General features: G+C 54.2%; 2 protein-coding genes across 2 annotated transcripts in view; one reads left to right on the top strand and one right to left on the bottom strand.

Annotated features, from left to right (window-relative positions):
- Positions 1-1116: 1116 nt before the first annotated feature.
- Dnph1 (2'-deoxynucleoside 5'-phosphate N-hydrolase 1) lies at positions 1117-4250 on the bottom strand. Its single transcript, XM_042671886.1, has 5 exons — positions 4216-4250; positions 3195-3379; positions 1641-1709; positions 1419-1529; positions 1117-1291 (listed from the first exon to the last, which is right to left on the bottom strand). Exons 1-5 carry the CDS (start codon positions 4248-4250, stop codon positions 1152-1154), a joined length of 540 nt encoding a protein of 179 aa, XP_042527820.1. The 3' UTR covers positions 1117-1151.
- Positions 4251-12892: 8642 nt separating this feature from the next.
- The window catches only part of Ttbk1 (tau tubulin kinase 1), a 33161-nt gene continuing 20249 nt past the window's right edge, over positions 12893-25804 (top strand). Inside the window, exons 1-11 of the mRNA XM_042671872.1 lie at positions 12893-13064; positions 16405-16552; positions 17719-17792; positions 18191-18331; positions 21000-21104; positions 21415-21480; positions 22232-22324; positions 22425-22550; positions 23904-24058; positions 25011-25242; positions 25457-25635. Coding sequence (XP_042527806.1) covers positions 12957-13064; positions 16405-16552; positions 17719-17792; positions 18191-18331; positions 21000-21104; positions 21415-21480; positions 22232-22324; positions 22425-22550; positions 23904-24058; positions 25011-25242; positions 25457-25635 — 1427 coding nt within the window. The 5' untranslated portion in view covers positions 12893-12956. The remainder of the gene's footprint in view (positions 13065-16404; positions 16553-17718; positions 17793-18190; positions 18332-20999; positions 21105-21414; positions 21481-22231; positions 22325-22424; positions 22551-23903; positions 24059-25010; positions 25243-25456; positions 25636-25804) is intronic.

Below are 25804 nucleotides of genomic sequence, written 5' to 3'. Positions count from 1 at the left end.
TTTTCACACATTTTTCTGGAAGCAAGCTGGACAGCTGCCCCGGGGCTAGTCGCGTGAGCTCCCCGGACCTCTCCTTCCAGCCAGCTCCCCTCACTTACTGTTTATTTATTTAGTCAGTTGTGGATCTTGAACTCTGAGCCTGGGCGCTGTCCCTCAGCTCTTCAGCACAAGGCTAGTGTTCTACCACTTGAGCCACAGAATCACTTCCGGCTTTTTCTGTTTATGTGGTGCTGAGGAACTGAACCCAGGGCCTCATACTTGCACAGCAAGCACTCTACCACTGAACCAACTTCTCAGCCCCTGTTTTTGTTTGTTTGTTTTTTTGCCAGTCCTGGGGCTTGAACTCTGGCCTTGGGCGCTTTCCCTGAGCTTTTTGTTCAAGGCTAGCACTCTACCACTTGAGCCACAGCACCACTTCCAGCTTTTTCTGGTGGTTAATTGGAGATTAATAAGAGTCTCATGGACTTTCCTGTCTGGGCTGGCTTTGAACCACAATCCTCAGATCGCAGCCTCCTGAGTAGCTAGGATTACAGGTGTGAGCCACTGGTGCCTGGCTTATTTACTGTTTCCTTTAGCCTTCCAGATTCTTCTGTCCTCACAAACAGCCCACAGCAGACCCACTTGACCTAAGCTGACAGGAGATGAAGGTCTGTGTGGCCAGATTCAGCTCCAGCCTGGCTCCAGCCCACACCTGCCTTCTCCAATTCCTTAGTGAGATAACCGACACTTTGGGGGCTACAGACGTTTAGAATCTGTCGGCACCCTAACATGAGCCAGTGGCTAGTACCTGTAATAGTTGCCAGTCAGGAGACAAAGAACTGAAGGATCTTGGTTTGAAGCTAGCCTGTGCAGAGAAGTCTGAGAGACTTCATCTACAAAATAATCAACAAAAAGCACAGTTGGGAGGGATGGCTCAATTGGCAGAGAGCCAAGCAAGCAACCCAAGTAAGTGAGGCCCAAATACTGCAAAAAAATAAATAAAATTAACCCACACCAAATAATGGAGTGGTGTGGGAAAGGGTTATTACTGAGTTTTGCTGCTCCACTGTGACTACAACACAGACAGACAAGCCTGGGCAGGGGCAATACCAGAGCCATGGCAGAGGTCGGAAGGATTTAATGGGGGGGGGGGGTGGGTTAAGTCCGGCAGTTCAGTCCCTGGGGACAGCCACCCGAGCAGAAGGCTCAACCTCAAAGTATCGGTCCAGCATGGCCTCCACCTCTTCCTCTTCATAGTCCCACACCTGGAACCTTGAGCCATCCGCTGCTCCCCGGATCATGGCTGAAAGCACTGGTGGGGAGCAGGGGTGGGGTAGGGCCACCTCCTTTTCACTGTTCCCCACTTCACAGCTGCCCCAGCCACCAAGGAAGGAGCAGCAGGGTTCACAAAAGCCATAGGGGAAGATTGGGGTGCTCACCTCGGCCAGACCGCGGGCGGAACAGACACAGGATGTTCTTATGGAGGGCCACGGCCCGGCCAAGCTCGTAGCCGACACCCAAGGAGGGCTGCGTCACCTCAGCCACAACCACTGGGGAGAAAGAGGAGCGCTCAGCCCTGGACCTGGGGTTCATGGGCATGTGTAGAGGGAATTCTAGGGAGGCCCCAGGAGTCCACCATCCCAGAGGAGGGAGGAACTCACCATCTGCCTGCTGCAGCCAGGCCAAATCCCGCTGGTGGATGTGCCGGTCACCCCCAGCGGCCTCTTCTCCTGTGGGTCAAAGAAGCTGGTCAAGGACGCTTCCTGTCCCAGCTCAGCGGCTCCTGTCCTGGCCCTCCTCCACATCCACCCTCCTCAGGGAGGCGTGTGCTAGAGGATGCCCAGGGCCAGCTCCGCCCCAGAGCCCTTCAGAAAGGAGGAAGAACGGAAAAGCTTTAAGAAAAATTCAGCCAGGCTCCTGGTGGCTCATGCCTGTCATCCTAGCTACTCAGGAGGCTGAGATCTGAGGATCGAGGTTCAAAGCCAATCCGGTCAGGAAAAGTCCGTGAGACTCTTATCTCCAATTAATCACCAAAAAAACCAGAAGTGGAGCTGTGGCTCAAGTGTTAAAGCACTAGCCCCATGATGAAAAAGCTCAGGGACAGCGCCCAGGCCCTGAATTTAACCCCAGAAAAGGGAGGGGGGGGCTCACATGGGAGGGGGGCTTGGAAGAGAGGCTCAGAGGTTTGAGATCAGCCTGGGTAACATACTGAGACCAAAAAGTAAAGATGCAAAGGCTTCATGTTGGGGCTTTTCTTTCCTTCTTCTTCTTCTTTTTTTTTTTCTGTGCTGATCCTGATGCTCTAACTTGGCCAGGACACTGTCCCAAGGCTGGTACTCTACCACTTGAACCACAACTCCACATCCAGCTTTTTGGTATTTAATTTGGAGATGAGTCTCATGGACTTTCCTGCCCTGTTAGGTGGAGCAGGAAAACCAAGTAAAGGTTTTCTGAGAACTACAAAAGAGTTCTAAGCATGATTTTCAAACTAAGAGGTGAGACTGAGGTGGAAAGGCCCAGAAGCCCACCAGGGGCTGAGGATCACTCAAGCAGACAGGGGAGCAGGTGGTCAGAGAAGTGGGGTCTAAGAGGGCTGATTCTTTGGCAGAGAGGGGGCGTGGTCTGGGATCAGGGGTGGAGTGGGACCTGGGGCAGACAAAGCGGCCCAGCAGAGCTGCGCTCCCTCTTCCCCCATCTGCCACTGGGCAGACAGCTAGAGGGGGAGGGGGGAAGGCCTGAGGTCTAGGGTGTCATCACCTTCAGCCCCGGGCGAGCACTGGGCCTTGAGTTCAAGCCCCAGCGCTGGCAACAAAACAAAACCCCTGAAAGGAAAGAGAGCCAAGACAGAGGCCCATGGCTCACTCCAGTCATCCTAGCTACCCAGGAGGCTGAGATCTGAGGATCACAGTTCAAAGCCAGCCTGGGCAGGAAAAGCTGTGCAACTCTTATCTCCAATAAACCTACTCAGAAAACCGGAAGTGGCTCCGTGGCTCTGGTGGTAGAGCGCTGGCCTTGACTGAAGAGCGCAGGGACAGCGCCCAGGCCCAGAGTTCAAGACCCACGACTGACAAAAAGGAAAGAAAGAGAGCAGAACGGTGGGATCTGGGCAGACGCGTGTGTCCCCCGTGTCAGAGGCTGGGCGGCGACAGTGGGGTGCGCCCCGGGCCCCCCACCCCTGCGGGGGCCCCCCACCCCGAGGGGGGCCCGACCCTCACCCTGCGCGCCCAGCTCGGCGGCCGCCACGTGCTCGGTGAGCACCGCCCCGAAGCGCCGCAGCCGCCGCACGATGCGCGCGTACAGCGCCCGGTCCTCCCGCCCGCCGCGGATGCTCCCGCAGAAGTACAGGCGCCGGCCCCGCGGCTCCCCGCCGCCCCGCGGCCCCGGCCCCGGCCCCGGGCCCACCGCCGCCGCCGCCGCCGCCGCCGCCATCACCGCCCACGTGACCGCCCCGCTCCCGCTCCGCAGTGCGGCCTGGGGCCCGGGAGGGGCGGGGCCGGGGGCGGGGCCGGGCGGCGGGGCCCGGACGAGGGGGGGGGGGGGGATGCCCGCGAGCCCCACCCGCCACCGCTCCCAGTAGGGAACTAGGGGGTGAGAGGAGAGGAGGGGGACAGCCTGGACACGGGCACACACACACACACACACACACAGTGAAGGAAGGGGTGACATTGTCCAAAAAGAAATGTGTGCATTACCTGACTTAGGAAACTGGAACCCCTCTGAATATCATTTTATAATTACAATAGAATTTGATAATCAAGCCGGGCGCTGGTGGCTCACGCCTGTAATCCTAGCTACTCAGGAGGCTGAGATTTGAGGATCGCGGTTCAAAGCCAGCCCGGGCAGGAGAGACCGTGAGACTCCTATCTCCAATAAACCACCAGAAAACTGGAAGTGGCGCTGTAGCTCAAGTGGTAGAGCGCTCGCCTTGAGCTGAAGAGCTGAGGGACAGCGCCCAGGCCCAGAGTTCAAGCCCCACGGCCGACAAAAAAAAAAAAAGAATTTGATAATCAAAAAATGATAGACTTTACCCTCGTTTTATTATGACAACAGCATACATACATAAGAAAAAAACCCAAATAAAACAAAAGGCAGAGTCCTGAGACACTCAATCCCCCCTTCCCCCAGGAAACGCCCAGCTTCTGCATTCTTCTTGACATAATGACTAAAATAGGAGTTCACGGACAGAAGACATGGTAATATTCATCTCTTTCATGTACCAGAGTTTGAATTCAGTACTTTAAGCGCAGCTGATGCTTTACCATTTGAGCCATGCCTTCAGCTCTGTACTTTTTAGTTAATTGGAAATGTAATTTCTTGAACTTGTCTGTCTATGCTGGCTTCAAACCTCAGTCCTCTAGATCTTAGCCTTCTGAATAGGTAACATTACAGCATGAAGCCACTGGTGCCCAGCTGCAGTAATAGTGTGTGTGTGTGTGTGTGTGTGTGTGTGTGTGTGTGTGTGTGGTGTGTGTGTGTGTGTGTGTGTGTGTGCTGGTCCTGGGGCTTGAACTCAGGGCCTAAGCACTGTCCCTGAGCTTGAGTTTTAACAGTTTCCTGCCTGGAAGATTTCAAACCTCAGTCCTCAAATCTCACCCTCCTGATTAGCTAGGATTACAGGCATGAGCCACCTGAGTATAGCTCTTAACAAATTTTGAGGTACACAGTACTTTATTGTTCAGTATAGACAGTGCACTGCACAGTGGGTTTGTAGAATTTATTCATGTAGCCTAAGTAATACATTACATCCATTCAACAACTAGTCCCTGCTTTGTCCTAGCCTTTGAAAACCACTATTCTCTGCTTCTGTGAGTCTGACTACTACAGGTACTTCATATATCTTGAACTTATATAATATCTGTCCTCCCGTGACTGGCTTATCTCATTTATCATAATGTCCTTTGGGATCATCCATATTGTACACTTCCGGATTCAAAATATAAAACTCTGGTAATATATAACTCAGTATGATATTAGAGTAAATATAGATAGTCCAAAGGAGCAAAATGGAAAGCTAAGAAATAAGGCCAACTGATTTTTTTGTGTCTATGTGTAGGCTGTGGGGCTTGAATTCAGGGCCTGGCCACTGTCCTTGAGCTCTTTTGCTCAAAGCTATTGCCCTACCACTTTGAACCACAGCACCACTTTCAGTCTTCTGGTGGTTAATTGGACATAAGTCTCATGAATTTTCCTGGCCAGGCTGGCTTTGAACTGGAATCCTCAGATTTGAGCCTCTTGAGTAGGGAGGATTACAGGCATGAGCCATCGGTATCTGTCCAAACTGATCATTGACAAGAGGAATAAACTGGGGGGCAAGAGCCGCCTTTTCAACAAGTGGGCCGCGGGGGGAATTGGGTGCCTCTGTGTAAATTGTAGAAGAATTGAATTGGACTCTTTCCTTACACAAATATCCAGGCAAAATGGACTGAAGACTTAAATGTAATGCCTAAGACCGTAAAACTCATGGAAGAAAACATAGAAGAGAACCTCTTTGGCATGGATCATGGTGACTATCTTCAGATATGAGGCAAAGCATAGAAAATACAGCTGTGAAGCCAGGTGCAGTTGGCTCACGCCTGTATTCCTAGCTATTCAGAAGACTGAGATCTCAGGATATTAGTTCAGAGCCAGCCTGAGCAGTAAATTCCACGAGACTCTTTTTTTTTTTTTTTTTATTGTGAACATACTGTACAGAGGGGTTACAATTACATGGGCAAGATAATGAGTACATTTCTTATCAAGCATTGTAGCCTCCTCCTTTGTTTACCCTTCCCAGCCTCCCCCCCCCACCACCACCACGAGACTTATCTCCAATTAACCACCAGAAAACCAGAGTGGTGCTGTGGCTCAATGTGGTAGAGCACTAGCCTTGAGCAAAAGAGCTCAGGGACAGTGCCCAGACCCTGAGTTCAAGCCCCACAACTGACAAAAAATAAAACATAAAAATTTCAATTAATAAATGAACAAAAGACATAAATGGATATTTCTTCTCCAAAGGAGACACACAAATAGCCAACAGACATATGAAAAAATGTCCCATATCAGTATTGGGGATATGGAAATAAAGACTGCAGTTAGATAGCATTTCACCTTCCTGCTAGGATGGGTAATAGTTAAAACACAAAAAGTTATAGTGACTTGGGGCGCCGGTGGCTCATGCCCGTCGTCCTAGCTACTCAGGAGGCTGAGATTTGAGGATCACGGTTCAAAGCCAGCCTGGGCAGGAAAATCTGTGAGATTCTTATCTTCAATTAGCCACCAAAAAGCTGGAAATGGTGCTGTGGCTCAAGTGATAGAGTGCTAGCCTTGAGCAAAAGAAAGTCAGGGACAGTGCCCTCTGGCATGAATTCAAGCCCAGGATTGGCAAAAAAAAAAAAAAGAAAGAAAGAAAGAAAGAAAAGAGAAAAAAAAAAGAAAAGAAAAAAGAAAAAGAAAGAATTAAAAATATCAGTGAGAAAAAAAAAAAAATGTCAGTGAGATTGTGGAAGAATTCAAATCCTCAAACACCATTGGTAGGAATTTAAATGGCACAACAACTATGATCTAGCAATCCTGCTTCCAAAACAACTGAACTCAAAGACCTCTAAATGATGTGTGCATCCCCATGAACATCCTAACCTTCAAGATAAGGAAAAAAAGTGCTAAGAGGAAAGTTTATAGCTATGAGCACTTACCCTACACTAGAAACAAAATAGGAGAGAGATTGCAAATATACAGCCTGGCTTGGAACCTCAATCCTCAGATCTCAACTTCCTGAGTAGATAAGATTATAGAAGTGAGCCATCAATGCCTGGCTAATAACACTCTTGCTTAGATTTTTTGCTCAAGATTGGCACACTGTCTACCCCCATTTCTCTCTTTTTGCTCATCAATTGGAGGTAAGAGTCGCATGGATTCTCAGCCTAGGTAGCTTTAACCCTCAATTCACAGAGCTCAGCCTCTTGAGTAGCAAAGAGTACAGACATGAGGCACAAGTGCCTGGCTTCTTATTTTTTCAGATTAACTCTTGAGTTTTTACCTGGGGCTGGCCTGAGTCCAGAACTCTCCTACTTCCCACCCACCCCACCCCCACCCCCACCCCCACCGGTCAGTCACAGAGCTTGAACTCAGGGCCTGGGTGCTGTTCCTGAACTTTTCTGCTCAAGACTAGCACTCTAACTAGCCACAGCTCTACTTCTAGTTTTTGTGGAGTTTTTTGTTCAGTCTTGGGGCTTGAACTCTGGGCTTGGGCACTGTCCCTGCTGCGCTCTTCAGCTCAAGGCGAACGCTCTACCACTTGAGCCACAGCACCACTTCTGGTTTTCTAGTGGCTTAGTGGAGATAAGAGTCTCATGGATTTTCCTGCCCTGGCTGGCTTTGAACGGTGATCCTCAGATCTCAGCCTCCTGAGTAGCTAGGAATACAGGTGTGAGCCACCAGCTCCTAGCTGATTCTCCTACTTTTACTTCCTGTAGAGCTGGGATTACAGGCTTGGACCAGCATACCTGTCTTGTTCTTACTAACTTCATGCTGGGGCTGGTTTCAAACTGTGATTCTCCTTGATGTCATAGTTTTAAAAATGGGATGTTTTGCCGGGCGCTGGTTGCTCACGCCTGTAATCCTCGCTACTCAGGGGGCTGAGAAATGAGGATCATGGTTCAAAGCCTGTCAGGGCAGGAAAAGGCCGTGAAACTCTTATCTCCAATAAACCACCAGAAAACTGGAAGTGGTGCTGTGGCTCAAGTGGTAGAGCACTAACCTTAGGCAGAAGAGCTGAGGGACAGCACCCAGGCCCCGAGTTCAAAAGAAAAAAGGGATGTCCTTTCAGAGCTGTCCCAAGTTAGAGTGAAGGCCTTCCTACTTACACAGAATAACCCTGGACATGGGATGCCCTGAGAGGTTGAGCAAAGCCATTCCCAAGTTGCTTACCACATGGCTGAGGACAATCCCAGAGAGGGAGTTAGCTGGGAGCAGTCAGCCCTCCATGCCTCAGGCAGTTGGGAAAAAGATACCTAGATTTTGTTGGACATTCCAGGGGACTGAACTCTAAGCCTTGTACCTGCTAAGCAAGTGCTCTGTCACTGAGCTTAGTCTCCTACCTAGTTTTTGGAGAGGAATCTGAATGATTGAATGAAAATCCAATCACAACACACGAGGCCCTTTATGAACATGCCCCTGTCTCTCCCCAGTCTCCATGGTTTGTTCCCCTTCTGGAAGCTTCTCCCTCCCTTAGGCCTGGTCACACTCCTCTGCTGGCAAATCCCCACCAATCTATCACATTACTTTGAAAATGCCTCCTCTGAGAAGCCCCCCTTGGCTACTCCTCACAGATGTAATGAGCCTTCCTGGGGCAATCAGGCCCATGGACTTTGGAGCCAGGGTTTGAATCTCAGCTCTACCTTTTGCCAGCTGTGTAATCTAATGCAAATTATTTAATCTCTCTGTAGCTTGATTTCTTGGTCTGCTAATAGATAACAATAGTATTTTTAGCTCATGGGACGGTTATAAAGATTAAATGAATGAGTAGATGTAAAGTTAAAACTGGTAGAAGTGAATAGTGGCTAGTGCTTGAAGAGTTATTGGTGTGTGTGTGTGTGTGTGTGTGTGTGTGTGTGTGTGTGTGTGTGTGTGTGCACCAGTCCTGGGGCTAGAACTCAGGGTCTGGGTTCTGTTCCTGAGCTTTTTTTGCTCAAGGCTAGGGCCTTACTCTTGAGCCAAAGCTCTCCTTCTGCCTTTTTGGTGGTTCGTTGGAGGTTAAGTGTCTCATGGACTTCCCTGTGCAGGCTGGCTTTGAACCCAGTCCTCGGATCACGGCCGCCTGAGTAGTTAGGGCTACAGGTGTGAACCACCAGTGCCCATCTTGAAAATACTCGGGATGCACTTGTTGAAGCCATACACGGCGGGAGGCAGCAGGGGCCGAGAAAGATGGGGTGCAGAGTCTACTCAGCGCGTGTTGACTACTCCATCTGTCAGAAGTGGGGGGTCGCTTTCTGGGCGCATGTCGGACAGAGTTTTTCATGTCACAATAAAGAGTGTGCAGCTTATTTAGTCTTCGATGAGAAACAACGGCAGAGCATGTCAACAGAAGGCAGCCAGACCCGGAGGGAGGGAGGGGAGTCAGGTGAGGAGGCGCGTGAGCGGTGGTGGGTCCAAGGTCAGGATGGTGTCAGGATGGAGGCAGGTGGCAGGCCATACTGAGCACGAGGACGAGCGGTTACAGGTGAGGGGAAGAAGCTGTGTGTTCCCGGGTGACACGAACACCTGGTGACGGGAGCGGGAGGCTGCGGGGTTCCGGCGGGGAGCGCCAACCTGGGCGCGGGGCAGGGCAGGGGGGAGCGGGACGGGTGGGGTTGGTGGGGCAGGTAGGCGCGAGGGTTTCCGAGGAGGGCACGGAGGGGTCGGGGCGGGGGGGCCCCGGGCCGGAGGTGTGCCCGGCGCCGGCAGGGCGGGTCGTGATGTCAGAGCCAGCCTGTGAAGTCAGGGCGGGCGGCGGGCTGGTGATGTCAGGACTGGTGCTGATGCTGGCGGCGCGGTGCATTGTGGGCAGCTCCCCGCGCCGCCGCCGCCGCCGCCGCCGCGGCCGTCGCCCGAGGAGGATCCGGGCCGGGCCGGGCCGGGATGGTCCGGGTCGGGAGGCCGCCGCCGCCGCCGCCACCGCCGCCGAAGGGAGCGGGCCGCCCCGCGCCGCCCTGAGCCGCCCCCGCCCCGCCCGGGGCCCGGGGGATGCGCCGCCCCGGGCCGCCGCCGCCGCCGCCGCCGCCGCCGCAGCCGCAGCCGCAGCGGGCCCTGAGCAGGTGAGGCGGGGCGGGGCGGGGCGCGGCGGGGCGGGCGGGGGCCGCGGCCGGGGCGGGGGGGGGCTCCTGGTCGGGGTGGGGGGGAACTCTCCGGGCCCCCCTCCCTCCCCGGCTTGGCTCCGCTCCCGGAGCGCCGGCCCGGCTCCCCTCCCGCTGCCGCCGGAGCGGGGACGCCGGCCTACACCGCCTGGGCCGCGGCCCGAGGCCTGCGGCGGCCCCCGCCCCGCACGCAGACCCACCCTCTGCGGCCCGCCTCCGGGGAGCCACCGTGCGGGGCTCTGCTCACCGCTGTCGCGGGGCCCGTGGCCTCACCCGACTCTGTCACCGCTGACAAATCACTTCTCGCCCAGCCCCGGCTCCCCACCCCCCGCCGCCCGCGGGCCTCGACCTCCCTGCCCTCGGTGGGGGCCTGGGGGGCCTGCCCCACCCCCGCCATCCTCCCTTCTCCCCAGGCTCTGACTGGCCCAATCCCCTCCCAGAGTCCCGTTACCCCTTCCCTTCCCTTCCCCTGTGCCTCTCCCCTCCGCACTGCTTTTCACCTGCTCCCACTACTCCAGCCAGGGGTGCGTTACCTTCCCTCTCCTGGGCTCCCCGATTTCCACACACACACGTGGCTCACGCCGGGAGTAGGGACCCGTCCACCCTTATGTTCACACTCGGTGCCTCACTCTCCAGCACTTAGGTTTGCGCCGCCACACCACCTCCGGTCCCAAACTCTCCCACAGCTGAAGCCTTTTCTTGTCCTTCCTTCCTTCCTTCCTTCCTTCCTTCCTTCCTTCCTTCCTTCCTTCCTTCCTTCCTTCCTTCCTTCCTTCCTTCCTTCCTTCCGTCTTTCTCTCTTTCTCTCTCTCTTTCTTTCTCTTTTTTCCTTTCTTCTCTTTCTTTCCTTCTTTCCAGTACTGGGACTTGAACTTAACATCTGGGCACCATCCCTTAAGCTTTTTCCACTCAAGGCTGGTTCTCTACCACTTTTGCCCTAGTTCTTTGGTGGGTAATTGGAAATAAGAGTCTCCCAGAGTTTTTTCTGTCTGGGCTGGCTTTGAACCCCAATCCTCAGATCTCAGTCTCCTGAGTTACTTGGATTACAGGCCGGCTTCATCCATGAGATCTTTGTCACTGCATGACCATAATGCTGTTCATCCTAGGGCGCCTACGATGTAGTGTGGAACGGGTTTCTCTTGTGGTTTCCGGCCCAGTCCGGCGTAGTCCCCAGAGACACGTGAGGACAGACAGGCAGGTCTCCCCTTTCCCACCTCACCTGTTAGATTTTCCCATCTCTGGGAGCAGGACACAGACTTAATTCATCAGCCTACAGCATCCATTCTCAAGACTGTAGGCTCAGCCCAGGCCACTCAGTTCCACTTCTTTTTACATTATGTTTTACAAACAGCTTCAGTGGTTCTGTGGGTCAAACCCAGGGTCTTGAGCCTGTTGCCCTCTCTGCCCTCCTAATTCCTGGTGCCCCATATGCCATTTGGGCAAGAGGGTAGAAGGGACTGGAGGAAAGAGCTCAATTTTGTCATTTCAAGAAAGAATTCTTCTCCACCTGTCCAATCACGACCTGTTTAAGGATATCTCCACACCATCACACCCATCCTGCCCTTATCAAGATTTCTAGATGTGGAGCTCTGGGAAATTGTTCCATCCCCAAGGAAGTCAGGTCTGTATTGTTCCCACCCCACCTAGGGGCAGCTTTAGCTACTTCCCTTCTCTTCCATCTCCCTCCTATCCCATCACCATCCTAGGGGACTTCCTGTTTCTCCTCTGTGGGACTCTTCAGGGACACAGTGACAGAACAGCATGCAAAAAGTATAGGAGGAAGAGAAGATGCAGAGATCCCGATACAACTCTTATGCTGGGTTGACGGAGATCTCGGAAACCCTCCTGCCATCACATGGGCTACAGCACAGGCACACACACACACACACACACAAAGCACACAGAAGAACACACATAGGGTGACATTGTCCAAAAAGAAATGTACTCATTACCTGACTTAGGTAACTGTAACTCCTCTCTACATCACCTTTATAATAGCAATAACAATAAACACACACAGGCAAATGCCTAGACACACAATACATAAACAGACACATAGGCATGGAAAACACACAGATACCCTGATGGACACACAGACAGGACACACAAAGACACAGAGGCATCCCTGCACAGGGACACACATGGATGTATACACATGCACACACATTTCCCTGGGTAAGCTGTGCCTAGCTTTCCTACCTCTCACAATTGAGACACTTCCTCTCATATCCAACTTCTGTTATCCTAATGCGGTGGAAAATGGGTTCCTTCTGGTTGATTCTTAAACAGACCCAGAAAGGTGTGATTAGAGGTTCACCCACTGCTCACCCAGACTTGCTTTCTGTTAGATCGCTCCACTGTCCTGTGCTCACCAATTTACTCTACCTCTGTCTCTCTGGAGTGGCCACAGGACTGCCGCTCTTTGGAACTCTTGCGCCCATCATCCGTGTTCACCCCTGACTCACATCCTGGCTCTCCAGCCCCAGGGCTCTCAGTGGGGTCAGCTCCCAATGGGATAATGTCCTGAGCCACGCAGCACCCTCCTCCTCCAGCACTATCCTTAAGAGGCTACCATGCATCTCATTTCCTTGATGATCACATCTCCACGGCTGATTAGCAGGTCACTGTCACCTGCATCTCCCATGGGTCACCCCCTGGTTAGCAGGTCTTCCCTTTCCACCAGGCCTCCAAGGCTCAGCTCCCCGGGTATTTTGTGGCAGGGGAAACACGTGGGTATTAGGGACCTCGGAATCACTCAGCCGGGTCCTTGTGAGCAGGTCTCCCCTGCCCAGTGTGAGTCCCAGCCTTGGTAAGTGAGTCTCACCCACATTCCTTAGCACATGTCTTCTTTGGCAAGTTCTTAACCCTGTGGTTTGTTCATACATCACTGTCTTCTCCTTTTATACTTGATTTTTATTTATTTATTTTATCCGTTGCTGATGTTCACATCTCCAGTCACTGACCTCCACTCGGAGGTCCCCAGTAACCGGGAGCATCTGCTCCGGGGGCCTAGGAAGGCTGCCTGCCCGCTGCCTGGAGCTCCCCTCCCTAGGTGCCGGGTGGTCCCGGACCCCCAGCCCCGCCGCTCACGGCCCCTCCTCCCTCCTCCCGCAGGTAGATGGCCCCCCCAGGCCAGGCCCTGCGGACACCCCTCCCTCCGGCTGGCGGATGCAGTGCCTAGCGGCCGCTCTTAAGGACGAAACCAACATGAGTGGGGGAGGGGAGCAGGCCGACATTCTGCCGGCCAACTACGTGGTCAAGGATCGCTGGAAGGTGGTGAGTGGCCGGTGGGCAGCGGAAGGGGGCGGGAGGAGGAGGGCGGCCCTGAGCCTGTGTCCTTGGCCCCCCTCTTCTAAGAGGAAGGTGTCCCTCAGCTCATTTGCATACTGCTTGCCGGTTATTATTTTTGCCCACACGTGTGCACAATCGCTCTCTCTCCGACTCCGCCCCCTCTCACCCCCTCCCGGGCCAGGTCACGTTGGTCGGGCCTGGACCACTCCTGGTTGGATGTTGGGGCCGGCGCCGCAGAGCCGAGGTGGGGGGAGGGAGGGCGTTCCTGCGCCGCACCTGGGGAAGGGCAAGGACGAAACATGTGTTCCTCCGCTTCCGCAGCGGACTAAAAAGCCGGGGTCTGGGGAGGGCGGCTCCGCAGGCTGCTCCCACAGTCCGTGCTCGGTCTTCTCCATCTGCCCCTCCCCTTGCCGGGTCCTGCGGCAGGTGCAGCGCGCCGAAACTACATCTCCCAGCGTGCTTTGCCCCTCCAGCCCCGGGCTCGAGGCCGCTGGGCCTGCTGGGAGTTGTAGTCCGAGCCTCCTCCGGGACCAAGTGAGCTTCTGGGGAATCACATCGACTGCCAGTCATTCCCGCTCCCACCCCCACCCCCCCTTCTTTTCTGTCCCTCCGGGAGCTCTCTGGAGTCTTCTGCACTATGGGGGCGGGATGGAGAATAGTTTAGGTGAGAAATTGCGAGTCTGCACTGGAGTGCAGAATTGGGAGGAGGGGAGACAGACCGAGGTCAGGTTGGACCTGTGTGCTTTGTGTGTGCGCAAGCGCGTGTGCACCCCCGCGTGCTTTGGTGAGGGGAGGCTCTGGGCACCGGGGTGCAGAATCGGAGAAGAAGGTGGGGCTTTGGTGTAGGCGGGTCTCCATGGCAACAGTCACCCGGACCCCGCCATGCAAGGTCCCCTAGAGGTCCAGGAGGAGAGGCCAAAGTGATGGCGTTTTCAGAGACGGGGGAACTGGAGGTGGGGGGGGGATTAATGGGAAAGACCCCTAGGGCGATGGCCTGCAGGGGTCTTCCTGGGAGGAAAAGGTACCTCACAGATTGGGGGCGGAGCCAGGACAGTAACAAGAAGAATAAGAGTGAGAAGTGTTCTGTAGTGAGAACTGAGCCATCCTCCTCCAAGACCCCCTGGGTCTCTGGCACAATAGCTTAGTTTCTGGCAGATGGGAGGCAGAATGACATTTGCACTGAAAGGCAAGAAAGACAGTGTTCACACACCACACACACACACACACACACACACACACACGCTGAGTTGAGGCTTTGTCAGGCAAGAATGGAGGATGGATAGAGAGAGAAACGGCAAGGGGAGGTTGGGGGGAAGGCAAGTGTGCATCTTTGTCATGATGCCATACCTCCTACCCCAGTCTCCCGGTTCTTCCTCATGGAGTACTCGAGAGACTAGGTGCCAGATGGCCTCTCATTTTCTGTGAGGGGATTGAACAAGAGCAGACTGCCCAGAGATGGGCTGTGGCCAGGAGAAAAATGGGGGTCAGTGGAACGAGAACAATATCCTTACGGGGTGCTTCAGAGAATCAGAACAGTAAACAATAATAGTAAAAACTTAGCACTTGTTTTGTACCCTTACTGGGGCCAGGTGCAGGGCCAAATGCCCCACGGGTTCTCTCAGCACTTGTGGATGAGATCCTGTGACTCCCCCCCCCCCCCCCCCCCCGCACAGGTGTGCAAAATGGGCATAAGATGCATTTTTTATCTTCTGACTTTTAAACAAAGGAAACCATTTTCATGAGTCCCCCAGAGTCACTGGACGCAGCAGAACAGTGAGGGTAGATACAGCACAGAGGAAGGAGGGTGAGGATTGAATGGATGTGTACAGACACTAGGAGGCAATAAGGGATGGAGGGAGGAGAAATAGGTTCTCAAATGAAGGCAGTAGAAAAATACCCTTGGGCACCTGGGAGCAGGGGAGTAGGTGTCAGGAGTGTCTTAACTGGCCGCAGCCTTTCTTCTTTCCCTTCAGCAAGATGGCTCATCAGAGTTTGGATTGCAACACTCTGTCTGTCTAGGTATTTATTTCTGTGGTGATACTAGGACTTGAACTCAGGCTCTACCTCTAGTCCTTTGTGCTGTAGTTATTTTTTCTTTATTTTTCCAGTACTGGGTCTTAAACTCAAAGCCTAGTACTCTCACTTGGCATTTTCCACTCACAGCTGGTGCTCTACCACTTGGGCCGCACTTCCTCTTCTTGTTTTTTGCTGGTTAATTAGAAATAAGGGTCTCTTGGCTTTGCCTACCTAGGCTGGCTTCAAGGTCCAGATCTACAAGTAACTAGAATTACAGGCCTATAAAAAATCACTGGCATCAGCTATAATTGGTTTTTTAAATATGTTTTGCATTTTTGCCCAAGCCCATGAATGGGCTTCTTTTGCTCAAGGCTAGGCTTCTATCACTTGAGCCACAGCACCATTTCTGGCTTTTTCTGTTTACATGGTTCTGAGGAATCGAACCCAGGGCCTCATGCATGCGAAGCAAACACTCTACCACTGAGCCACCTTCCCAGCTTCTCTTTCTTAAGCCAAACTACAATGCAGCACTTTCTCCATGCTCCCCCATCACAGCAATGGTGTCCTCACCTTCTCAGTCTCCTAGGACCTCTGCAGGAAATGATTTTTAAGCTCTTCTTAAGTTTGTTCATTTCCAGCCCAGCTCTCTGCCCTCCTCTCAGGAGGAGGGGTCAGCCGCACTGCACCGTTCTTTTCCAAGTTCCTTCTGACCCTGTTCCAACAGAGCAACCTGTGCCAAGGAGGAGCTCATCCTGGTTTGGGGTATCAGACTGGGGTCTTTTGCAATGGGCATGGGCAGTAGACATCCTTTGCTGAATCCTGCCCCCTCCCAATACTGTCTCCCTCCAGTGACATCTTTCAGGAGACTTTCAGGCCCCAGGAAGCCTCAGCTCCCACCCTGAGGCTTAGAGGTCCTGGAACAGGTTTTCCTTTAGGATGGCATTTGCTCAGACAAGGCAGAGGCTCAGGGAACTCCATAGTCATTGTTGTGGAAGCAAAAGATTTAGGATGGCTCATGATCGCTTTACTGTCCTACAGAGGCAGGTTTGCTCCGTGTCTACAGGGAGTCACAGACCTCTTGCCTTCTCCTACTGCTCAGATATCTGGTCCTGGTGTGTGTGTGTGTGTGCTGCGCCATCTGTCTTACCTGGTGTAGGAAAGGAGGTGGGGGCCTCACTCTTGTGGAGACATGGGCTTCCCCCGCTTTGAGGTTGCTGCCTGCCTCCTTCCCCATGGAGCTTGTATAAGCAAGGGGGAATGAGGTGCTGTTCATACTGATCCTGAGAAGTCCATCCCCCCATCTCCACAGCTGAAAAAGATCGGGGGTGGGGGCTTTGGTGAGATCTATGAGGCCATGGACCTGCTGACCAAGGAGAACGTGGCCCTCAAAGTGGAGTCCGCGCAGCAGCCCAAACAGGTCCTCAAGATGGAGGTGGCGGTGCTCAAAAAGCTTCAAGGTGAGGCTGGGCTGTCAGAGGTGATGGAGCCGGGGGCTGGGAGAAGGGAAGGCATTAGAAGCTGGGGCCAGGGCCAGGGCACAGTGGTTCAAGCATTAGTCCTGGCTGCTTTGAGAGGCAGAGATGGGAGGAGCTCAGAAAAGTTAGAGAGCTTCCGCCTCAGTCAGTGGCTGGACGGGGTGGCCGTCCCCGCACAGCAGCTGGGCGCAGTGCCAGGGACAGCCTTCCTCAGCAACATCAGGGAGGACAAGTAGGAGGATCACAGCCCAGCCTGGCTGTGGCATGAAGTGAAAATAATGGAGGCAAAAGGGGCAGGAAGTAAGGCTCAAGTGGTAGAGTACCTGCCCAGCCAGCATGAAGCTCTGAGTTCAGTTCTTAGTTCTGCCAAAAATAATGTATAAGTAAAGTTTTTTTAAAAGAAAGAAAGAAGAAAGAAAGAGGGCTGGGAAGGTGGCTCAGTGGTAGAGCACTTGCCTTGCATGCCTGAGGCCCTGGGTTCGACTCCCCAGCACCACATAAGCAAAAAGAAAAAAGCCGGAAGTGGCGCTGTGGCTCAAGTGGTAGAGCGCTAGCCTTGAGCTGAAGGGCTGAGGGACAGCGCCCAAGCCCAGAGTTCAGGTCCCATGACCGAACCCCCCAAAAAAAAGAAAGGAAGGAAGAAAGAAAGAAAAAGAAGAGAAGAGCAGAGCAGAGCCTGGGGGAAGCCGGGTGCCAAGGGCTCACGCCTGTAATTCTAGCTACTCTGGAGGCTGAGATGTGAGGACTGCCGTTCACAGCCAGCCTGGGTAGGAAAGTTGGTGAGACTCTTACCTGTAATTAGCCATCCAAAATCCAGAAGTGGAGCTGTGGAGCAAGGGATAGAGTGCCAGCCTTGAGCAAAAAAATCTAAGGGACTGTGCCTAGGCCCCGAGTTCAAATCCCAGTGCCAGCAACCAACCAACCAACCAACCAGGGGACAAAATGCCATGTGGCAGAGGAAGGGGAGATGGAGGGATGAAAGGGACCATGAGATGAGACACGGACCGGATAGGGTCCCATGTGATAGGGCGAGAGTCAGGGAGTGTGAGAGAGCAGGTGGATTGAAGGGTGTGTGGGGGGGGAGGGCACTCAAGGGGCCGGGGCTGTGGAGGGGGGAGCAGGACTGGAAGGCCCCTGTCTGCCCCCAGGGAAGGACCATGTGTGCAGGTTCATTGGCTGTGGTAGGAACGAGAAATTTAACTACGTGGTGATGCAGCTGCAGGTGGGTGCGCCAATCCGCTCTCCCCAGGAGCTGCGGCTTTGACCCGGGCGGGGGGTGGGGGTGAGGGGGGTGGGAGGGTGGGGAGTGGGGGGGTGGGGGGGTGGGGGGTGGGGGTGGGGGGCGTGGTCCCAGGGCGGGAGGCGAGAAGGGGTGGTCCCAGGGCGGGAGGGGGTGAGGGGGCGTGGTCCCAGGTCGGAGGCGGGGAGGGGCGTGGTCCCAGGCGGGAGGCGGGAGGGGGCGTGGTCCCGGGACAGGAGGCGGGAGGGGGCGTGGTCCCAGGGCGGGAGGCGGGAGGGGGCGTGGTCCCAGGACAGGAGGCGGGAGGGGGCGTGGTCCCAGGCCCTGTGAGTGAGCGGTGGGGGCACAGCTGAGGAGGTCTTGTCCCCGCCTCCCACCAGGGCCGGAACCTGGCGGACCTGCGCCGCAGCCAGCCGCGGGGCACCTTCACGCTGAGCACCACGCTGCGGCTGGGCAAGCAGATCCTGGAGTCCATCGAGGCCATCCACTCGGTGGGCTTCCTGCACCGGGACATTAAGCCGGTGAGCGGCGCCGCCCCAGGCCGTCTCCGCCTCCCAACAGTGGCGGCCCGGGAGCCCCTTGTCCTCTCCACCTAAGCCCCCCTGGCTTCCCCTTTGGTGTTCTCCGCTCCTGCTTCTTCGTCCTGGGTATTCCCGGAAGCTAGAAAGCGAGGAGGTCGAGGAAGGACCAGGCGGGGAGGGCTGGAATTCCCTGTAGTTGATTCTTGTGGTGTCATTTTTGACCTTGGTGTTACCAAAAACCAACCAAACAAAAACCCTCTCATTTGAAGGGAGGAAAGAGTTAAAAACTGAGCTGGGGCATGGCTCAGGTGATAGAGCCCTTGCTCACCCGCACAAGGCCCTGGTGCAAATCACATATGGTAAAAAAGAGATGATAATAACAATTAAATTGAAAAACAAAAAATTACAGCAATAATTTTTCTGTACTACTTCTGGAGCCCCAACTCAGGGCCTGGACCCTGTCCTTGAGCTCAAGGCTAGCACTCTAACACTTGGCCACAGTGCCTCTTCTGACTTTTTGATAATTAATTGCAGTAAGAGTCTCATGGACTTTCCTACCTGGGCTGGCTTTGAACCACAATCTTCAGATCTCAGCTTCCTGAATAGCTAGGATTACCGGCATGAGCCACTGGCACCCAGCTACAATAGTAATTAAAAAAAAAAAAAAGCCAGACTCACGCCGGTAATCCTAGCTACTCAAGAGGCTGAGATCTGAGGATCTCAGTTCAAAGGCAGCCCAGGCAGGAAAGTCTGTGAGACACTTATCTCCAATAAGCCACTAGAAAACCAGAAGTGGCACTGTGGCTCAAGTGGTAGAGCGCTCCCCTTGAGCTGAAGAGCGCAGGGACAGCATCCAAGCCCAGAGTTCAAGCCACGACCCACAAAAAAAAAAAAAAAAGCCTGGCACCAGTGTCTCACCATCTCTAATCCTAACTGCTCAGGAGGCTGAGATCTGAGAATTGCTGTTCAGAGCCTGCCTGGGCAGGAAAGACCTTGAGCTCTTACCTCCAAATAACCAGCAAAAACTCCAGAAGCAGAACTGTGGCTAAAGTGGTAGACCAGTCTTTAAGGAAAAACCTCAGGGACAGCTCCCAGGCCCTGAGTTCAAACTCCCCAGTTTCAGCACAAAAATCAATAAGTAAATGAAAACAGAGAGCTAGAAATGTTAATTGAATGGCCCATGACACACAAGATTAAAGCTGGCCTACCTGAGAGCAGGGCAGTTGCACTTGGACCGAGAAGGGTTCGAAGCTGGGGTTCTACTTGCTCTGTAGTCTCAGAGAAGTCCCTCATGTCTTTGACCTTCAGTTTTCTATCTCAAAAATAAGTGTTGCTGGATACCAGTGGCTCATGACTATAATCCTAGCTACTTAGGAGGCTGAGATCTGAGGATCATGGTTCAAAGCCAGCCTGGGGAAGAAAGTCTATGAGACTCTTATCGCTAATTAATCACAGAAAACAACAAAAGTGAATCTGTGGCTCAAGTGGTAGAGTGCTAGCACTCAAGACCAGAGTTCAAGCCCCAAGACCAGAAAAAAAAAAAAAATAACTGGGCACTGGTGGCTCACGCCTATAATCCTAGCTACTCAGGAGGCTGAGAAGTGAGGATTGTAGTTTGAAGCCAGTCCAGGCAGGAAAGTCCATGAGACTCTTATCTCTAATTAACCACCAGAAAAACTGGAAGTGGGGGCTGGGAAGGTGGCTCAGTGGTAGAGGGCTTGCCTTGCATGCATGAGGCCCTGGGTTTGATTCCTCAGTACAACATAAGCAGAAAAAGCCAGAAGTGGTGCTGTGGCTCAAGTGGTAGAGTGCTAGCCTTGAGCTGAAGAGCTGAGGGACAGTGCCCAGGCCCAGAGTTCAGGCCCCATGACCAACAAAATAAAAACAAACAACACAAAAACTGGAAGTGGTGCTGTGGCTCAACGTGGTAGAGCACTAGCTTTAACAAAAAAAGCTCAGGGACAGTGCCCAGGCCCTGAGTTAAAGCTCACAACTGACAAAAAAAAAAAAAAAAAAAAAAAAAGATAATCATACCTGTCCTGCAAATGAGACACTGAACCCTATGGTCCCCATGTTCATGAGTATGTTTTCCTTGTATGGGGTGTTTGGGGGATCGAGGGCCTTCCCCACCTGCAGAGCAAGCTTGCTTGCATGCATGCTCCTCCCCCCCTCCCCCCCCCAGTCAGTTGTATGGCTCTTTTGCTTAAAACTAGCACTCTACCACTTTGAGCCACACCTCTACTTTGGGTTTTCTGGTGGTTAATTAGAGATAAGAATCTCAGGGCCTTTCCTGCTTGGGCTGGCTTTGAACTGAGATCCTCAGATCTCAGCCTACTGAGTAGCTAGGATTACAGGCTTGAGCTATCAGCACCTGGCCTCTCTCTCTTTCTTTTTTTTTTCTTTGCCAGTACCTTATACTCACTCATGGCTGCTCATGGATGGTGCTCTTCCACTTGAGCCAGACCTCCAGTCTTGCTTTTTTGGTACTTATTTTTGGAGATTGAGTCCTATCAACTTTCCTGCCTGGGCTGGCTTTGAGCCACAATCCCCTGGCTCTCAGCTCCTGAGTAGCTAGGATTACAGGCATGACCCCTTGGCACCTGGCTCAGAGCTCTTCCTTGGGAGCTTCTGAGTGGAACCTGAACTCACAGCTGCCATCTTCTTCCAGTCAAACTTTGCCATGGGCCGGCTGCCCTCCACCTACCGGAAGTGCTATATGCTGGACTTTGGACTGGCCCGGCAGTACACCAACACCACAGGGGACGTGAGACCTGTGAGTACCTCCTCTCCAGCTGTTCGGACAGCACAGGGCTCCCCAGCATCCCTCGGGAGACCTTTCACCTCCTTCCCTGCCATGCCGGAGCTGGCTTGGCCTTGTCTTCAGCGTCAGCCTACGCTTGTGGATGTTGACCTTCCTGTCCATTCCGGGTGGACAGCAGGGTCAGGACATGGATGTGAGCCTGGAGTCAGAGGTGACTCCTGGCTGGGTGCGCGGGAGCAGGCAGGCTTTGTGGCAGGGGTGGAACGTGGCAGAGGTCAGGGGACAGCAGGCGAGGCTCCTGCTGTGGTCTCTTCTCCCACAGCCTCGGAATGTGGCCGGGTTTCGAGGGACAGTTCGCTATGCCTCGGTCAATGCCCACAAGAACCGGGTGAGTGGCCAAGGCTGGAGGGATGGGGCACAAAGGTCACGGGTGGCGTGGGCTGCTGGGGAAGAGTGAGGTCGACCCATGTCAAGGTCAAGGTGGCGTGGGCTGCTGGGGAAGAGTGAGGTCGACCCATGTCAAGGTGGTTGGGGAAGAGTGGGGTAGGGGCTGTGTGGAGGCTGCCACTGACGGGGCCCTGGATTGAAGGAGCTCCATTCGCTGCATCTGGTCTGCACTCACCACACAGCCTGTGGCCACAAAGCACAGACAAGTGATGTGTGTGTGTGTGTGTGTGTGTGTGTGTGTGTATTCTAGTATGGGGCTTGAATTCAGGGTTTCAAGCCGTCCCTTTTTGTTTGTTTTTTGTTTTTTTTTGTTTACGATTGTTATTCTACCACTTGAATCTGTTGTTTTCTTGTTTTTTGTTTTGTTTTGTTTTTTGCTTGGCTAATTTAGGAGTTAAGAGCCTCACAAAGTTGTCTTCCTGGGCTGGCTTTGAACCATGATCTTCACATCTCAGCTTCCTGAGTAGCTAGGATTACAGGCGTGAGCCATCAGCACCCAGCTCAGACCAAAGTTTTGACTGAGGTTCTGTGTGGTCTCTGAGGGTTGGCTGATGGTGCTGTGGCCTCAGAATGACCCCAGATCTGTCCATCAAGGGCTGGCGTCGGGCCCTTCTGATAGATAGATGTCCCTGGGGGAACGGTGAGATGTGTGTTCTCAGGGAAGGACTGAGGTGACCCCTTCCCTCTCCCAGGAGATGGGCCGCCATGATGACCTGTGGTCCCTCTTCTACATGCTTGTGGAGTTTGCAGTGGGTCAGCTACCCTGGAGGAAGATCAAGGACAAGGTGAGGCCCCCACAGCCGGTGGAGGAGGTTGGGGGGTTGGACAGGGCAGCAGGCTTCCATCCCCCCTTCTCCCCTCCCCCCCATGCCCTCTTGCTTCCAGGAGCAGGTTGGGATGATCAAGGAGAAGTATGAGCACCGGATGCTGCTGAAGCACATGCCCTCAGAGTTCCAGCTCTTCCTGGACCACATCGCCAGTCTGGATTACTTCACCAAGCCCGATTACCAGGTGGGCGCCGGCCGCCTGCTCACAGAATCCTTACGTAGTCATTGTTTCCCTTGCAGTGGCTGGGGTTTGAATTCAGGCCTCACAGTTGTTAGGCAGATACCCTGCCACTTAAGCCCTGCCCCGAACTCTTACCTTGCTTTAGTTTCCTCCCCTGCCCCAGGTGGAGCCTCACTTCCCCTCCCTCCCCCAGAGGGTCAGCCTTGGACCTACAGTCTTCCAACCTATGGCCAGGGCCTCCTGCAGACACTGCACCATGCTCAGCTTATTGGTTGGATCTCGTTGACTTTCTGCCCACCCTTGAACCACAACACTCCAAATCAGTCTTTACCTCTGAGTAGCTGAGATTACAAGTAGAAGCCACCATAGCCACCCTATGGTAACTGTGTCATATTTCTGCATGGCCGAGTGGCAGGCTTGCACGCACTAGCATCAACACAAGCCACCATCAGAATGGCTCTGACATTACCAGTTGATAGAAGTTTTTCAACTCTACTATGATTATATGGATCCAGATTCATATCCAAAGCTTGGATGACTGAGGCCTCTGTGTGGTGCGTGACTCCACACTCCTCACTCCACATCCAGTCTCTTCAAGGCACCATCTCCACCCATCATGGGACCCACTGAACTGATCTGAGGGTGGCGGGCAGGGGTGGGGGGGATGTGTGAGCTGGACACAATGCTGCACATAACGGGGGGAGGGGAGGGGGAGGGCACAGACTGTGTCAGGCCCACAGGTGAGTCCTGCCAGCAGAGAGCACCTGTGTTCCACAGACAACCAAGCTGAAAGAATGATCTGGGCACCTTAGAGGTTCTGTACCTTCCCGCTACCTCCTGGACTCAGAGCCCCAGTGGCCTGCACAGAGGCCTGGGGATCCTGGCTTCCCCAAATCACACAGCTGTGAGCACTCACCCATAGCTGCCAGGGATGTAGAGTTGGAAGATGACTGTGTGAGCCATGCGAGTGGGTGCCTTGTGGGGCACTGTGGTGCTGGAGTCTGGCATCAGAGAGGACAGGCAGCCAGCAGTCACGAGCAGGAGGAAAGCCCAGTGGTCCAAGGCCAAGGGGGTACAAGTGGCAGAGACTCTGAGGGACAGCCCTCAGGTCTCAGAGGACTTGTGTCAGTTGATGGGGCTTCATCCAAGATGATCATGTGCATGCTGATTTGCATACATTGTGCATGTTTTTATTTCCAATCAATGTGCCCTTCTCCTCCCAATGCCTCCTCTAGACCCCGCTCAGTCCCTGAATGTTCCTCTCTTCCCCACCTCCCTGCAATCCCAGCGACTGCCCCTTCCACCTGGCTAGCCCCGGGATCACCTTTCTGTCCTCCCACCACCCCACCCCTGCAGTTGATCATGTCAGTGTTTGAGAACAGCATGAAGGAGCGGGGCATTGCCGAGAATGAGGCCTTTGACTGGGAGAAGGCGGGCACTGATGCCCTGCTGTCCACCAGCACCTCCACCCCACCCCAGCAGAACACCCGGCAGACGGCAGCCATGTTTGGGTGAGTCTGAGCAGGACCCATGGAACAGGGGCACCCAGTGACCCCCGCCTGGAGCTGTCACCCACCGAGTGCATCTCCTCCTGCCGGGGCACTCTGGGCTGCCTCTCCTGGCAGAGGAATTCTGGAACTTGGGGGAATCCTGCCACAGCACACACTGGGTGTCCTCTGCGGGATCCACCATCATGGATCTCCCAGAGAGCCACAAACCTTAAGAGAAATGTCAGAGCCCTCCAGTTTCTCGTTGATCATAGCTTCCCTTACTAAAAAAAAAAAAAAAAAAAAGAGAGAGAGAGAAGCTGAGCACCAGTGGTTCATGCATGTAACCCTAGCTACTCAGGAGGCTGAGAGCTGAGGATCAAGGTTCAAAGCCACCCTGTATGTGTGTGTGTGTGTGTGTGTGTGTGTGTGTGTGTGTGTGTGTGTGTGAGGGGAGGGGGGAACCTTTGAGACTTGTCTGCAACTAATGAGCAGCCACACTGGAAATGGAGCTGAGGCTCAAGTGGTAGAGTGCTAAGACAAAAAACTCAGAGAAAGCACTCAGGCCCTGAATTCAATCCCAGGACTTGCAAAAAAAGAAAAAAAAAGACATTGCTTGAGGATTTCCCAAATGGCTCTTTTCAGATCTGTCTGTGGGTTAAAGGAAGCCAGGCACTGACAGCCAGTGGCCATTGAGCAGGACCTTGAAAACCCAATCCCCAGGATCTCCTGAGCAAATGGAGCGAGGGGGTGTGTCAGTGCCTGCTGACGTGTCTCCTCGCAGTTCCTGCCAGCTCCTGGTGGTCTGGTCTCAGAGGCCTCGTGGGTAGGGATGGCAATGGGCTTAAGACTCGTTATCCCACTGGGGCCTCCCGTGTGCTATCCCAGGGGAGGCCTCCGGGGCTTGGGCTGGCAGGGGAGCGTTGGGAGGAGAGCAGCCGCAGGCTTCATCCGTGGCCCCTCCTGACCTCTCCAGAGTGGTCAATGTGACGCCCGTGCCCGGGGACCTGCTCCGGGAGAACACGGAAGACGTGCTCCAGGGCGAGCACCTGAGTGACCAGGAGAACGCACCCCCTATCCTGTCTGGGAGGCCCACCGAGGGGCTGGGCTCTGGGCCCCACCTTGTCCCCCACCCCGGGGGTCCCGAGGCTGAGGTCTGGGAGGAGACTGATGTCAACCGCAACAAACTCCGGATCAACATCGGCAAAGTAACTGCAGCCAGGGAGGGGGTGTGGGTGCCTTTCCCCATCTGGATCCCCATCCTGGTCCCCCACTTCTCCCCCCAGCCCTGGCTCAGTTCCTGGTCACCTCCATCATCCTGCCTTTACCCCAACTCCCGCAGCAGCAGCACCCCTCCGTGCCTGTTACCCCGGAGACCCTCCGCCCGGCAGCCCTGCTCACGAGCCTCCCCTTTTCCTGCAGACCCCCTGTGTGGAGGAGGAACAGAACCGAGGTGTGGGGATCCCCAGCTCCCCAGTGCGAGCTCCCCCAGATTCCCCAACAACTCCAGTGCGTTCTCTGCGCTACCGCAGGGTCAACAGCCCAGAGTCAGACCGGCTTTCCACTGCAGCGGACGGCCGGGTGGAGCTGCCCGAGAGGAGGTGGGTCTGCCGCGTGGGTGGGGTGCGAGGCACCCCTCTGCCTTCACAAGGCTGGTCTGCAGAAAGGTCAAGCGGGAGACAGAGTTGGGGGCCGCTCCCCCTGGGTCGGGGTGGGTTGCAATGGATGAGGGCTGAGTGGGGCATCCCAGGGGACCCCAGCTGTGTGAGG

The sequence above is a fragment of the Dipodomys spectabilis genome, unplaced genomic scaffold, assembly GCF_019054845.1.
Source record: "Dipodomys spectabilis isolate Male_0828 unplaced genomic scaffold, ASM1905484v1 ptg000669l, whole genome shotgun sequence".
Lineage (NCBI taxonomy): Eukaryota > Metazoa > Chordata > Mammalia > Rodentia > Heteromyidae > Dipodomys > Dipodomys spectabilis.
This window is presented reverse-complemented; position numbering and strand designations above follow the sequence as displayed.